Source organism: Artibeus jamaicensis, unplaced genomic scaffold (genome assembly GCF_021234435.1).
Source record: "Artibeus jamaicensis isolate MK-2021 breed Jamaican fruit bat unplaced genomic scaffold, CSHL_Jam_final contig_373, whole genome shotgun sequence".
NCBI classification, from domain to species: domain Eukaryota; kingdom Metazoa; phylum Chordata; class Mammalia; order Chiroptera; family Phyllostomidae; genus Artibeus; species Artibeus jamaicensis.
In genome coordinates this window covers 3,906,349-3,922,973 of record NW_026521807.1, presented here as the reverse complement: position 1 = coordinate 3,922,973, position 16,625 = coordinate 3,906,349, and the positions used below count along the sequence as shown (strand labels likewise).

General features: G+C 35.0%; 1 protein-coding gene across 5 annotated transcripts in view; it reads right to left on the bottom strand.

The window, feature by feature from the left end:
* TENT2 (terminal nucleotidyltransferase 2) overlaps positions 1–16,625 on the bottom strand; it is a 74,614-nt gene that overhangs the window by 35,655 nt on the left and 22,334 nt on the right. For 4 of the 5 annotated variants that reach the window (XM_037130777.2, XM_037130778.2, XM_053664447.1 and 1 more), the window contains 3 exons: positions 9,553–9,726; positions 9,265–9,354; positions 6,580–6,820 (listed from right to left, as the gene is read on the bottom strand). In XM_037130777.2, coding sequence (XP_036986672.2) covers positions 6,580–6,820; positions 9,265–9,354; positions 9,553–9,726 — 505 coding nt within the window. Of the gene's footprint in view, positions 1–6,579; positions 6,821–9,264; positions 9,355–9,552; positions 9,727–16,504; positions 16,568–16,625 lie in introns of all 5 variants that reach the window. The other variant, XM_037130780.2, reaches the window with a different exon arrangement.

The following is a 16,625-nucleotide window of genomic DNA, read 5'->3' as shown; positions in this document are numbered from 1 at the left end:
TCCCTGTACAATCATATCCATATTCTCAGCTTCAATTACCATCTATATACTGAAGTACAAATAAATGTACATCTCTAGTCAAAGGGCCCTGAATTGCAGATCTGTAAATATTAAACTATCATCTTTAAATATAGAAACTATCATATCTAATGTGATGTTTCAAATGCACATTAAAGGCACCATGTCCACAGAACTCATGAGACTCCGGCTCATCCTCTTGATACCTATGAGACAATACGCACACACAAATCTTACTCCTCTTAGTTTTTACTTTATTTCAGTGGGTGATACTACCATGATCCAGTTGTAGAAGCTAGAAACTTAGAAGTAACCCTCAATATTTTCTTTTCTATCTAATCCAGTGGTTCTCAACCAAGGGCAATTTTGTCCCTCAGGGGATATCTGGCAATATTTGCAGACATTTTTGGTTGTCATGACTGGGCATTAGTGGCATCTAGTGAGCTGAAGCCAGGAATGCAGCTAGACATCCTTAGTATACACAGGACAGTCGTCCACACCAAAGAAAGTTGGTCTAAAATGTCAATAGTTCAGAAGCTTAGATGATCTAATTAATCTAGTATTAAATTTTATCAACTCCACTTCCCAAATATAGCTTAACTCCGTTATTTTCTCTTCCTCTTAACTACCAGCACTTCCGGATTCAAGGCACCATTACTTTTCATCTATAATACTCAATACAATAACTACTCTACATCCGTACTTGTTCAACTTCATACAATGAAGTCAGAATAATTCTAACTCATTCCACTTTCTTCCTGAAAAAATCACCACTGTTCTTATGCTGAAGACCAAAAGGACATACAAGTGTTTGCACAATCTGCCCCTCTCCCTGCTTCCACCACACTTCAGCCATTTTCCTCCTATCAACCAAACTGTAACCACCACCTTGGGCTCCTTTCAGTCCTTTGCACATCCCATTCTCCTTTCTGCATCAGGACCTTCAAACGTGCTGTTCCTTCTTTCTGAAGCACTCTCTCTATCCCACCACTCTTTCACTAGTTAACTCCTACTATTCTTCAAATCTCAGTTCAAATGTTACCTCCTCTAGGCCACCACCCCTCAGCAACTCTAATTTTCCTTCACAGCTAATACATGTATAAAAAATAACTGTGATTAGCATGACTGTTTTTTAAAAAGATTTATTTATTTATTTTTAGAGAGAGGGGAAAGGAGAAAGAAATATCGACATGCAAGAGAAACACTGATTGCCTCTGGCATGCCCCCAACTGGGGACCTGCCCCACAACCCAGGCATGTGCCCTGACTGGGAATGGAACCAGCGACCTTTCAGTTCACACGCCAGTGCTCAATTCACTGAGCCACACGAGCCAGAGAAGCATGGCTGTTTTTTAGTGGATCTACCTCTCACTATACTATATGTATATGGTAAAGAGACCATGTATATTTAGCACAAAATTGTGGCATATAGCTAGCACTCAGAAATATTTGTTGAATACTAAATAAATACAGGATCTAACCTACTCTAGCAGTTTCAATCATCTCTTTTATTGCAGGTGACTTCAGGATTCAAATCTCAGTCCCTGGCCTTGCTTCTGGAATATATACCTCCAGTTCAGCTATAACACATTTTCCCACAACACCAATTAGCTTATAGACAATTGGTAAGTAGGAGAATAGTATCAATTTAACCTGTCAGTTGGGTTGATTTGTACTACAGAATTGAAACCCTAGAATTATAACCTTCATAAGAAAGAAAAAAAGCCCTCAGCTTGGCTGCTGCACAGGCAGGAGTCCTTATACACCTAAAACAGCTAAAAGAAACATCTGTACTCAGGGTTCCCAATCAATAAAACATACCCCCAGCCTCACACAGCTCTCTGCTGTTGTATTTCCTTCCATGTCTACCTTAACAGCAGCCTCACTGACTCAGAGCTCCACTTTTCACTGCCTTGGTTCGGTGCCAACCCCAAGCCACTTTCAACTCTATTCTGTATATTTTTAACGTCCCCTCTAGCAGCATCCGGCCATGCTGAGCCACCTACCAGTCTGTCCAATTTATTTCCCAAGGCAGCAATTATTATTCTTGCTAGTGTTCTGGTTACAAAATTATTTGGGCTGTTCCAGCCCTTTTTTCCCATAGCCCTATATTCTTAGTGTACAATATGCAGAACATAGATTTCTCAAGAGCACAGATGTTGTAGCAGATTTTCCCAGTTTCAAATAGCTCTTGATAATTTCTCAATTAGCTTATATATCCCAAATCTAGGTTCATTATCTGGTAGAAGTCCAGAATCATATCAATTAGTCAATGATGTCTCAATGTCTGTCTGTCTCTCTCTCCCTCCCCATCGCCCCTACATTCATTCTATCGATTTTCCTTATGCATGGTCTCTCACATGTTTCCCACCTGGCACAACTAAAAGCTTCAACATCTTTCACCTGAGCGAATTTAATAGCATTCAAGGTAGTCATCCATCTTCCAGGCCTTCCTTATTCCAAACCAAACTGTACTAGATCATGGGAACTGTCTTCCCAGAAATACAAATCTGACTGTGCTATTCCTCCTCTATTCTAAAATCTTCAATGGCATTGCATTGTGAATTCAAGGCTCAGAACCACTGCTCCGTTTTCATGACACACTGACCATCCCACTTGTTTTACACTGTGGCAGAGATTAACCACACAAACCACTGAACACACTGCTGGCAAAGAAAGAGAGTCAATAAATATTAGCTATTACTATTACAAATTACCTGGTATTACAGTCAGTTCTAAGAATGTCATCTCCCTACCCTTGACTCTAAGCACTTTAAGTTCCTTTTTTTTTAATTATTAATAACAAGGGTCAAATCTTGGTTTTGTCACCTAACTTGCTGTAACCTTGAACAAGTTATTTAGCTTTTTGAGCCTCAGTAAAATCAGGATAATATCTATGCTATGGGGGAGCTGAAAAAACTAAATGACATAGCATATGTAGAATGCCTGCAAAAGAAATCGGTTTATATTCGTTTTGTCAAAAAGTGTTCATTTCAAGAATGAGTACAGAACTAACTGCTTGCCTTGTTTCTCTCACAAATAGGCAGGTAGTGAGTAGTATTCAAAGAAATTGGTTTAACAATAAAATGTATCTTCATCCCTTTGATATAAATGTTTGTTCCAAGACCATAAAATTTAAGAGAATCTTTTTCTATGCTACTAGGTAAAGAAAGTTATTAATATGGAACCATATTCTACTGGATATTAACTGACAAATGTGAATTATGTTACTAAATTTACTGACACTCAACATATACCTAGTTCATATGTATAACTCATGTAATTTAGTTTTAATAGTTAATAAAAGTTTTAAACATATAAATACATGCAAAAATATAGACCTATACTTATAAATTCCATAAAAATGGGTCTAACTGCATGCATACATTAAAATTCCATATGTAAGATTCTTATATATTCATTCAAAAAATTGGTCTGATTTCATTTATAGCATAGGCTTTCAAATTACAGCATGACAAGAGCTTTTTTTTTTTAAATGAGAAAGCAGCCCTGGCCAGTTGCTCAGTGGTTAGAGCATCATCCTGACAAACCAAAGTTGCACGTCTGATCCCCAATCAGGGCACACAGAAGAGGCAACTAACGAATGCATAAGTAAGTGAACAACAAATCGATGTTTCTCTCTTGCTGTCTCTCTTCCTTCCTCTCTCTATCTAAAATCAATTTTAAAAAATAAAAAGAAAATGAGGAAGCAAAGAAAGGAGAAAGGGGCAGTGGGAGAAATGGTACCAAAGCATCCCAAGTTAGTCCTTTCTCATTGTACCTTGCTTTTCCCTGCCTCCCATGGGTTGTGCCTAACTGCTTTTCCCACTTCATAGTAAGAAAAGAACGACAGGGAGGGAGGTATATGAGGACTATATGGTAACGGACAAAAATACAACAAAAATTAAATTTCAAAAAAAGAATGACAGTCTTTTAAATAAATAGTACTAGAACAACTGAACAATAGCAAAACATTAAAGTTGGACCCATACTTTATATCACATAAAAATTATCTCAAAATGTATCAAAAATCTAACAGCTGAAACTGAAAACTCTCAAAATAACACCTTAATGTTATTAGACACAACCTCAAAAGCTTAAGCAATCAAAGAAACAGATAAATTGGGCTTCATCAAAATGAAAGCTTTTGTTGTACTTCAAGGTCACCATCAAGTCAGTAAAAAGACAAACCACAGAATGAGAGAATATATGTATACATTGGTAATCTGATAGTGATCTAGTACTCAGAATATATAAAGAACTCTTAAAACTCGAAAATAAAAATAATAACCACCATCCAAAAATGGACAAAGGATCTGAATAGGCAGTTCTCCAAAAAAGATACACAAATGGCCAACATGCAAATGAAAATATGAGCAACATCATTAGTCATTAGGAAATGAGATACCATTCACACCCACTTGAATGGCTATACCCAAAAAACACAATTGCAAGTGTTAACAAGAAACTGGAGAAACTGGAATGTTCATACACTGCTGGTAGGAATGTAAAATGGTATAACTACTTTAGAAAACTCTGTCCATTCCTCAAACAGTTGTGCACAGAGGTTCCACATAACCTAGCAGTTTCACTCCTAGAGAGCTACCTGAGAGAAATGAAAATATGTCCACACAAAAACCTGTACAAAGATTTTCATAGCACCATTATTCAGAACAGCTAAAAAGTGGAAAGAGCCCAAAAGTCTATCAACTGATGAATGTATAAACAAAATATGGTATATCTATACAATGATTCATAGAATATCTATTATTCAGCTATAAAAAAAAAGAATAAGGAACTGATACATTGCTATGAGCAAGATGAACCTTGAAAACACACCAAGTGAAAGAAGCAAGAAGACCATATATTGTAAAACTCCATTTATATGTAATGTCCAGAACAGGCAAATCTAGAAATAAACAATTCACTAGTGGTTGCCAGGAGCTAAAGGGAGGGGGAGGGATGAGGAAGGGACTACAATTGGGTACATGATTTCTTTGTAAGATAATGAAAATGTACTGGAATTAGAAAGTGGTGATGGTTTCACAACTTTATGAATATACTAAAAACCACTGAATCATACACTTTAAAAGAATAAATTTTATTTACAATTTTATCTCAGTTTAAAAAAGAATAAAAAGCAACACAACAAAGGAATGAACAAAAGTGTTCTTTTGACCATTTTCTGTACATTTACTATGTTCTAGACCTATGCTGGTTGCTAGGAACCCAAGATGAATAATACAAAGTCACTATACACCCTTCAGGCTTATTCTCCTTAGCATACAAATGTCTTTCTCAAGAGGGAACCAACTTTGAAAATGCAAAAACAGCAAATATAAGCCATAGAGACAATACAACAGAATGAGGGTATTTACATTATAAACTTCTAAATCACTTGGAATTTTTGTTGTTGTTTCACTATATATGGGAGAAAGGACCCTACCCTGTGTGACTCAGCCGGTTGGGCACTGTTCTGCAAAGCAAAAGGCTGCTGGTCCTAATTCACGGGCAGGGCACATGCCAGTTTGGTGTGAAGAGGGGAGGCGAATGATCGATGTTTCTCTCCCTCTCATCCCCCCTCCCTCCCACTCTCTCTAAAAGTGAATAAATGAAATCTAAAACATATATACATAGGAGAAAGGGAAGAAATTGGCTTCTAATATTGGTATGAAGTAATTCACTGTTTCCCAATGCTGATAATGTAATTTTCCAAAAAACAATTATTTAAATAGCTTCATTTCATTTATTTGAAATATTTTTTAATAAATAATGTTTTTGAAAAATCCTTCTTATTTTGAATGTATTTCCTCTGTGACTCCTGGATTCTTCTCTATTTTTGACATGCAAAAACTGCATGACAAACAAAAATATCCCAAAAGAAAATGCTTTTTAACACTTCATTACAACATCCATGTGAAAATTGTTTTCCTGTAATAAGTAACAAGAGAATTCTCTAAACTAAAAAACCAAATATTTTGGGCTCTAGTCGCAGATTTTTAAGAAACAGAGACTATCTTATATCCTGATATGGAAGTTGCACTTCTATTAAAAAAATAGCTAAAATAAAAAACTCAAATTTTGACAAAAAACTATGTTAAACAGTACTTTAAATAGTGCAAAAAAGGCAAGTTCTACTCAATCCAAGACATCAGATATTTTCGATACCTTTAATATGATATTTATATTACTGTATTTTGCTGTGTATAGTGCACTCCCGTGTATAATGCATACCCATGTTTATGGCCTAAGCTTTCAGAGAAAAAAATCTTTCATTTTAATTTTTTAATTCAATTTTTTATTCATTTATAATTAGGTACTTGCTTTTTGTATTAAAAGGAATTCTAGCATCTATTTTTGAACATATTATAGTACATATTATAAACATATTATGTAATAAATACTTACAAAACACAAGAACAGATACAAGGTATTTTAGTACTACCCCTGTATAATGTACATCCTTATCTTTCCCTCAAGAATTTGGGCAAAAAAGTATACATTATACACAGCAAAATACAGTACTTCCCAAAAAGTAAAACTAAAATTTCATTATTATTACCTTATCTTTGGCCTCAGGCAGTGTGATTTCTCTAGGTTCTAAAATTGATATTTCTCGAACAGCTGGCACACATCTGACTATATCTGGTATGTAGTTTGTTGTATGAAACAATGGTGGCACTGGATATCTTCTTTCACTTGATAAAGGCACTATGTGGTTAACTACAATTGGCTCTTGGTGGGGTGAATGGAAACGCTGCCGTTTACCGTCAAGAGGAAGGTTTTTTTCATCGCTTAATCTCCTGAAAACAAGCAATATACCTTAGTAATTAAAGGTATAACTTTCTGATAACAAATAGAAAACAATTAACCATATATAAACATGACAATAATGACTCTCTCAGCATGGCCCCATATTAGCTCTACCTAAATCTTAAAATATCTATTTTTAGCCAAGAGATGCCTTTAATAATACCTCAGGAAAAATGAGAATAATGCATATGAAAAAAACAAACTACATATATATACATTAAGGTTAGTCTCCCACTTTTGAACTATCCCAATGTTTTATCTCAGCAGTGAAAAGTTTACAGGAAAATTTCCATTTATAAAATCACTAACAACAAAAGATCCAATTAACAGAAAAAGATAAAATTAAATTAATCGAGTGCCATATATTTTAAAAGGCTCTTTGAGTCCACCTATGTTCTGGCTCATCAGTAGGCAAGATCAAATTAGGAGATATTTACTTTTTTAAAAAGCTATTAAAGATATTAGACAAGTTTAAAAAAATGAAATGAATTACATTTCAGGTTATATTAATGCTGTTAAAGTTCTTGGACATCACCAATTTACTTTTGGTTATTTAGGAAAATGTCATTTTTTTAGGAGGAATGCACTAATATGTATTGGGGTAAAGTCAAACGAAGTAAACAACTTGCTTTCATAGGTTCAGGAAAAACTGTGAGGATAGGAAGAGAAAGAGGCAGAAAAAAAAATCAATGTAGCAACAGTTTAATTGATATTTAGGTTAATGAAATACAGTTGTTCATTTATTAGTCTTTAAATTTTTTTCTGGAGGCCTAAAGTCTTTCAAAACAAAAGGCAAGGAAAAAATCATTAAAAAAGTAGTATTTGTTGATAAAAGAAATTTACTGATATATCAAGTTGTTCATGTAGGTAATACTTTTGTAGGTAATGCCATAGGAATCCAATTCCTTTTAAGCTCTAAAATTCTCCTGGTCACAGAAACCTGAAGATTTTTATTATAATAATCCTTTGGGATTCTGCCAATTTCTCCTTGACAGACCCACAAATAACTGGAACTCCTATATCTGTTCACTAAAGTGAACAGTGCTAAAAACATAAGCATACTCAATATTTTTTAAACATTAAAAGTAATTTAGAATTTTGTATTTTGCATATCTTCTGAGAAGGCCAATTTTAGTTTTTAAAATATGCATAACTATAAACTAGTGGAATTTATTGTCATTCATGATTTAGCAATGGGCTATCAGAGCAATTTCCAAAAACTGTAAAAGTAAAAAACTTTAAAAAATGTGAACAAAGTCAGTACTTTTAGCATCATTATATAGATTTCACAATGACAACAGAGCAACTCACAGTGCTTCTAAACACGGTATCTAAAGTCAGACCTCCTGGGCTCATACCACAGTTACACCTATTTTACTTGAATAAATAACTGCTTAACCTCTGTGTGCTTCAGCTTTCTCAAGAAGACAGGGTTAACAGTACCTACGCATCATAAAGTGCTATGAAACTTAATCAAATTATTATTTGTAAAGTCCTTAGAACAAGGCCTACTATATACTTATGATCAATCTCAACTAGTATTAATTGGACACAAAAATTATAAAATATTTACATAAGCTTTAAATAGCAATATCTATCAAGTACTGCCAAATCATATTTTAATAATCACCTCTAAAGCTCTATTATAATTACTTTATAATATATTAATTTCTTTTATCTAACTAGTTAAAATTAATTGGCTCTTGACTTCTCTACAGAAAGCTTTATGTCATACAGAAATTCTCATTATAATATTTATCATGGGCTGTTACCTGTATAAGATTTAGATAAACCAAATAGTAGTAAACTATACTAAAAAGAAGGTGTTAGAAGCTGAATTATGTCTTGTTCAGAAATCATATATTTAAGCTCTAACCCCCAGTATTTGGAGGTACGGCCTTTAAAGCAGTTTACATAAGGTCATTAGGACGGGTCCTAATCAGTATCACTAATAGAAGAGAGAGAGAACACAGAAAACATAGATGCAGGGATAACCACATGAGAACACATAAAGAGGGCAGCCATCTACCAGCCAAGGAGGAAAGCTTCAGAATAAGCCAAACCTGCCAATACCCTGATCTTGGAATTCTAGCCTCCAGCACTTTGAGAAAACAAATTTCTGTTGTTTAAAACAACCAGTCTGTTGTAATTTGTTATGGCAGGACTAGTATATAAATACAGGAAGCCATCCGATTTAGTTAACAATCTCAATTAAAAGTAGTTTTCTGAAGAAATATAGCATCGTTCCAATATAAAACTTACAATAGCAGGTGTAAATAAAGTATTTCTAAAATTATTTAAATATTATGTATAAGTTTTAAAAGTTGCGACAGGACTGATCGCAGAGATCCCAGGAAAAAAAATTAGGGCAGTGTTCCTATAATTTTAGTAAAAGATATGTAAAAATTTTCTTTAAAAATACATAAGTACTTACTTCCTTCCTCGAAATAATGGGGAAGTTGAAGTCTGTATTGGACTGACATTTCCATATGTCAATGGCTGTAACGACACAGCTCTAGACAAGCTACCAAAAATAAAGAACAATATAATAAGCATTTTTTTCTTAACATTTTTTCAGAAAAAATAAGTATTTCAATGATCAAAAGGAAACAAGTCAAAATGACATTTTTCTCTAACTTCGAATGTTTCATATAAAAAGCATTTGCATCAAGCAGAAAACAAAATTTACATATGATACAGGCAAAAATATTTCCATACTTACTCTACATTCTGAAAGTTGAACTGGGCATCGATAAGCTGCTGGTGTGAATAAAGAGCTGGTGACAGAGCAAAGAAGTTATTATGTTGCTGATGGTTTGGCGTGAAAGGTGGGCGACCCAAAATTGAGTTTGGGAACATACTCCTGTTCACTAAAAGTGAACATGTATTCTTCTGCCTAGAATAGTTTTAAAAGACAAATTAATTATAGCTTAAAGATACTGAGCTCTTCGGTAACTAGTATCCTCCATTTAAAGCTAAGAATTGGTTACAAAGTTATGAATTTTCATTTGCAGCTTTTTATTTTTAAAAGATGAAATAGATATCTAAGTCATACTATAGATTACAGAAAACTTACCAATGAAGAATTTTAAATCTAGACTAACCACAGCATTATTCAAATGACAGTACAATCTATGTAAGTTTCAAAATTTTGGATGAATGTTCCTAATAAATTTAGCCCAATATCAATAAATCTTTTAGAAATCAAGTTAACACCACATACTCTGATCATAAAAAAGAAACATTTAAGAACAGGGAAACATTTAATGAAACCCTACAGATTCCTACACTTATTCCCAATACAATTTATGTAAAGGCAAAACCATCTCATGAAAACTGGTTCCTATGATTGACATCTTACAGATCAAGCCAAGGGAAGGAATTTGTATTGCCAATAACTACTTATAAAATTGTGAGATTTCCTGCAAAGTCTAAATAACTATTTAAAGAACTTTCAATAAAAGGGCTTATTGCACAAGAACAGGGAAAATCTTGTATATAAAGCAATCTGAACCACTCACTGACCCAAGCAAGAATCTAGATATTTATTCCTTTGCAGTGACTGATCCCAAAGGCTACAAACTTCGAAAGAGTAGGGTAAGGTAAGAAACTGAAAACAAGTATTAAAATAATCCCCAGCACACCTTCACAAAGGAGGAAATTAGAAAACTCAGTTTTAGAATAACTGAGAAAGAAACCATATAATATAGTAACCAGAGAATTTATGTAAATGGTAACAGGTTTCCACCAAAGAAAAGTCAAGGCTGCTAGCAACTACAATAAGGCTTACTGTTGGACTGCCCATCCATGCACACAGAGCTTTCTCCAACTAGATTTCTAATACCTCTCACTTAAAAAAGACATCCTGGATGCCAGAAGAAAAAAAAATCTGAAAATAAACAAAAACAATGCCAAGAACAAATGAAAACTCAAAAAAAACAAAAACTCAACTAATGAAAAAACAGTGCATACACAGAAAAAGAATATGTTGTTTAAAAAGCAGAGGGGCTTTTGGAAATTACAATACTGAAAGCAGAAATAGCCAGCAGAAAGTTAAAAGATAACATTGAGAAAATCCCTTAGAAGGAACAAAAAGGAAAAAATGATGAGGGCAGAAAGGAAGCAAGACAATAGGAGAGAAAACAGAAGAACCTCAAACTATGTGGTCACATCCAACATAATAGAAGCTTCAAACGTAACACACAAAAAAAATTACCAATTTTTTTTTATTTCCAAGACTGAAGAACACCAATCCTTACATTTAAAAAACCCAATGAGTACAAAGCATGGTTTTTTAAAAAAAATACATGAATAACAAAGCATATTACAGTGAAATTTCAGAATATTAAAAAGCATATAAAATATTAGAGAAAAATGTTATAAACAAAGGGTTGGTAATCAAAATGCTTTAAAGCAACAGTAGAAACCAAAAGACAATGAAGTCAATGCCTTCAAGTCCCTGAAAGAAATGTTCTCAAGCTGTAATTCAATGCCTAACTATACTGTCAATGCAAGGGAAATTTAAAAAACCTTGTCACACATGTAAGTTATCAAACAAGAAAAAGAAAACCTGGGATCTAGGAAAAGAAAGATCCAACACATGGCAGAAGCAAAGTAAATTCCCCAGGATTATGGTGAAGGGAAGCTAACAGCTTGAATACAGCAGGACAGAAGGCTTCAAGGAGATATCCAACGAGGAAAAAAAGAAAGGTTAATTGGTAGATTACCTGATGAACTTTACCAAAGAGAGCATTTCTGCTGACAGAGCAGAAATAATTATAGGAACGGAAACCCAGCAAGTTAAAAGTAAAATAAATTACTAAACAACAGAAAAATCATACTCAAACGGTCATATAAAAAAGTAAATATAATCAGTTATCTACTTGGTTCCTACAACACAAACAGTGAATACAGGAATTGTATTTAGAAAGTTGAGATTCTGGCCAAGATAGAGGCACAGGTAGATACACTTTGCCTCCTTGCATAATCAAAAGGACAACAACAAATTAAAAGGAAAACAAATAACCAGAATTGCCAGAAAAATCAATCTGCATGGAAGTCCGACAACCAAGAAGTTAAAGAAGAAATATTCATCCAGACCAGTGCAGACAGACAGTGGGGACAGAGAGGACTTGTGGCAAGGCAGCTGCCGGCAGCTGCCGGCAAACCAGGCAGTCCCACATTTGCATGAGGATAAACTGGGAGGAGCAACTGGGGAGCAAGACAGACCATGCAATCCAGGGTTCCAGAGTGGGAAAATAAAGCCTCAAAACCTCTGACTATAAAAATCTGTGGGGGTTGAGGCAGCAGGAGAAACAGCCTCACAGGAGAGATGTTGGAGAAACCCACAGGGTCCTAGAACATACGCAAAATCTACCCATAAGGGCCCAATTTGCTTGTGGGTAGTGGGGGAAGTGACTGAAAGTCAGCCAAAAGCAGAGCAAGAGCATTGTTCCCTCTCTGACCCCTCCCACACATTATGTGACACAAGGTAGCCATGTGGGCTGCCCAGGCCTGGTGAACACCTAATGCCCCACACCTTAGTACATAACAGGCACGCTGAGACCAAAAAAATATGACCCAAATAAAAGAACAGATCAAAGCTCCAAAAATAGAACTAAGCAGTGAAGAGACAGCCAATCTACTACATGCAGAGTTTAAAACACTGGTAATCAGGATGCTCACAGAAATGGCTGAGTATGGTCACAAGATAGAGGAAAACTGAGGGCTATGAAAAGTGAAATAAAGGGAAATGTACAGGGAACCAAGAGTGACAGGAAAGAAACGGAAACTCAAATCAACAATTTGGTGCAGAAGGAAGAAATAAACATTCAACTGGTACAGAATGAAGAAACAAGAATTCAAAAAATGAGGAGAGGCTTAGAAACCTCTGGGACAACCTTAAACGTTCCAATATGAGAATCATAGGGAGGAAGAGTGAGAAATCGAAAACTTATCTGAAAACATAATGAAGAACTTCCCCAATCTGGCAAAGGAAATAGACTTCCAGGAAGTCCAGGAAGCTCAGGGAGTCCCAAAGAAGTTGGACCCAAGGAAGCACACACCAAGACACATCATAATTACATTAGACAAGATGAAAGATAAGGAGACTCTTAAAAGCAGCAAGAGGGAAGACAGTTACCTACAAAGGAGTGCCCATTAGACTGTCAGCTGATTTTTCAAAAGAAACCTTGCAGGCAAGAAGGGGCTGGAAAAAAGTATTCCAAGTCATAAAAGGCAAAGACCTATATCCAAGATTGCTCTATCCAGCAAAGCTTTCATTTAGAATGGAAGGGCAGATAAAGTGCTTCCCAAATAAGGTCAAGTTAAAGGAGTTCATCATCACCAAGCCCTTATTATATGAAATGTTAAAGGGACTTATCTAAGAAAAAGATAAAAACTATGAACAGTAAAATGACAACAAACTCACAACTATCAGTAACTGAATCTAAAAAAATAAAACAAAAACAAAAACCAAGTGAACAACTAAAACAGCAACAGAATCACAAAAATGAAGATCACATGGAGGGTTATCAGTGGGGAGGGGGAGAATGGGGAAAAAGGTACAAGGAATAAGAAGCATAAATGGTAGGTACAAAATAGACGGGGGTGGTTAAGAATAGTACAGGAAACGGAAAAACCAAAGAACTTATATGTGCTACTCATGGACATGAACTAAGGTGGAAGAATGCTGGTAGAAGGTGGGATGCAGGGCAGAGGGGAATAAAGGAGAGAAAAAAATGGGACAGCTGTAATAGCATAATCAATAAAATATATTTCAAAAAATTATATTCACATAATCAACTACATATTATATTTACAGATTATATATATTCATATATGATACTATAAGTTATATATGAGAGGAGACCCAAAAAGAATTCTCTTCTGGAGGGCAGGCCCCTTGTAGCACAGGCTTCCCTTGTCAGGTGAGTGTTCTAGGAAGCCATCTGTATCAGTGTTCCAGATGGCATTATTGTGAGAGGCTGCATTCAGCTTCAGCAATTTTTTTGTTTTGAAGACTCTTTCAACGCATTTGCCCATTTAATGATGGGTGACTTATGAGTACCCTTGTTCATACTGCGCTGAGTTTTCAGCAGTTTTTGACCAAAACCCACACGACCTCTGTGCCCCTTCCTCCCTATTCACCCAATCTTGTCCCAAGTGACCTTTTTTTGTTCACCTGGATGAAAAAAGTCCTCAAAGGGAAATGTTTCACCAATGTGGAAAAAATTAATTAAAAAAACAGTCAAAGCACTAAAAGGCATCAAAATGGATGAGTTCAAAAACTGTTTTGAGCATTGGAAAAAATGTCTCAATAGGTGTACTGCATCAAATGGAGAGCGCCTGGAAGGTGGCTGAGGCTTAAACATGTAAGAATATATATATATAAATTCTGGGGTTTTGGGGGGGTCCCCGTTCATATTCATATTTATATACATCACAATTTATGATGACTGAGAGTACATAAAGGTATTAAATCTTCATTTTCAGAAGATGTCAACCCAAAGAATAGCTACAATTTGGTTTTTTTTAGAACAGAGAAAAAGAACACTTTAGCAGCTAATAAAAAAAGGCAGTTGCTTCTGGGGATTGACACAAGATGGTTGGAAAAACTGGAGCAGCAGACAACAAAAGACAAAAAGCTGAAATCAATCAATCAATCATACAAAATTTGTCCCTTTTTGGGGTCAATTCTGTAAAATTAAAATTCCATAGGCTGGCCACTAACAGTGAGATACACCAGTCTTGGGTTTAAACAGATTTGGACAGGTCTCTGACCACCATCAGGTCCCACCCCAAGTGCTCGACTCTCTAATTTGAATCAAAGACAAATGCTATCTCCAGACAACAAGTTTGTCAACTTTCCTCAGCAGGCCTTTATGTCTTGTTTTTTTATGTAATCCTATCAAATCTACTACACTGATTTTAACCGATCAGTGGAAATGAAAAATATCTGGAACCAAGCAGCAGTCCAGAGAATCGGTATTAAAAGTACACTCGATAATCACAGCAAGGCAGATTCAAGAGTTCAGCTGATGCCTTGTTCTACCCTTTGCCTGGGTTCACACTTTCTTGGCCTTCTTTACTCTGCTTCCCTGATTCAGATCCACATAAAACATAATTCCTATTTCACATAATTACTCAGAAAATGATATTAAATACAAGTCATTATAGTAATAAATTCTGCTTAGTATTTCATTTTGTTGGAATATAGATACTACAAGTATAGGTATATACAAGGGATGAAATTTGTACTCAGAAAAATGAAAATTAAAATGTTCTGTTTCAGATTTAAATCAGTTCACAGTTAAAATTCTATGACACTGTTTATACCTATAAATAATAAATAGGACAAATAATACAATAATAAGTAATAATGTAAGAATAAACTGTTTCACATACTCCCAACTGTAAACCCTGTATGTCTGTTTTTCTTCAACACCAAATAAAGTCCTATATACATGCATTCAGATGTGAAGACTGAAAATGACTTAACAGCCCAGACCTCACTTATTCCTATCACATTACTTGGTCAGATCCAAACTAAGAATAAGTGAAAATATTTCTTGTGCCCGTGTAGTACTCTACAAAATTAATGAACCAATTATGCAAGGCTTGGAAACTTAGAATGATTCCATAGCCAAAAGTTTACTTTAGGGCAAATACTGAGTTCAACCTGTCCCAAATTTCCAGATAAGCACTAAAATTTCTAGAGTCCCTTCAAACAAAATACTGGTCAGGTTCTCCTCAGTATGAATCTTGGCCTTCAAGTCTGGCTCTTACCAGATCAGCCCCCAAGGTAAAAAGAAACATTCCTAGAAAATGCAACCAATGGCTTTCAAAGCTCCACATCACAGGTATCCTGTATGACCATCTAGGGATAAGGAGGTAAACCAAAAGCCCATGAATTTCAATTCCTCTTCCTAGCTTTTTTCTGAATACATTTCAACTCTGAGTTTTATGACAAAAATGTCACCAAAATAACAATCTATCATAAACATTAATAAGGGATCATTTTTTAAAAAACAATACAGTTTTGGCAAAACTATTATGACATCAGAATTAAGGGGACCTCCACAGCATTTCAAATTGTCTTCTTCATACTCTGAATAAAAGGCTTTACTAAGTATTTTATATATGTATAATACACTACTTCACATTAACTATGGTAGCAATTACAAGAAATTTTATACAAAACAAATAAAATCCAGATATTGGTGGCATCCTATTTTTCTTAGCTTGAAAATTATATATATCTCAATCTGTACTTAACTATAAAATAGACTAATGTAGATAACCTTTGACCCGTTTCAAAATCACTGCTTTGGTTCTGGCTTTAAGGAATCTTAACCACTGGTTCTGATTAAGATTGACCCAATGGAAAACTATACAGGTTTATTTGTAAATAATCATACATGAGACAAACTCTTAACAGATTGTTTACAAATTCCTTGTGCTATAGTATTTAATCGTGGAGCTTACGACCTGGAATTTGTCCCAAACTTGACCTCTCATCCAAGGAATTAGAGAACACCCAAGGTTACATAATTCCTTCATCAGAATTCCCTGAAAAGCACAATCTACCTAATATAAAACTCAAAATTGTAGTGTTTAAATCAAGTTATTGCTTCACTTTATCCAAATGCCTGAGATCCATCCCCGAAACTCACTTCTTTTTTCCACAGTGCAAATAGTCCAATTCGTAAATCCTGCTCACTCCCTGTCAAAACCACCTGCAGATTTTGAAAAGGACACTCCTTTTTATTAAGAATTAGATTCCATCCAAGTGTT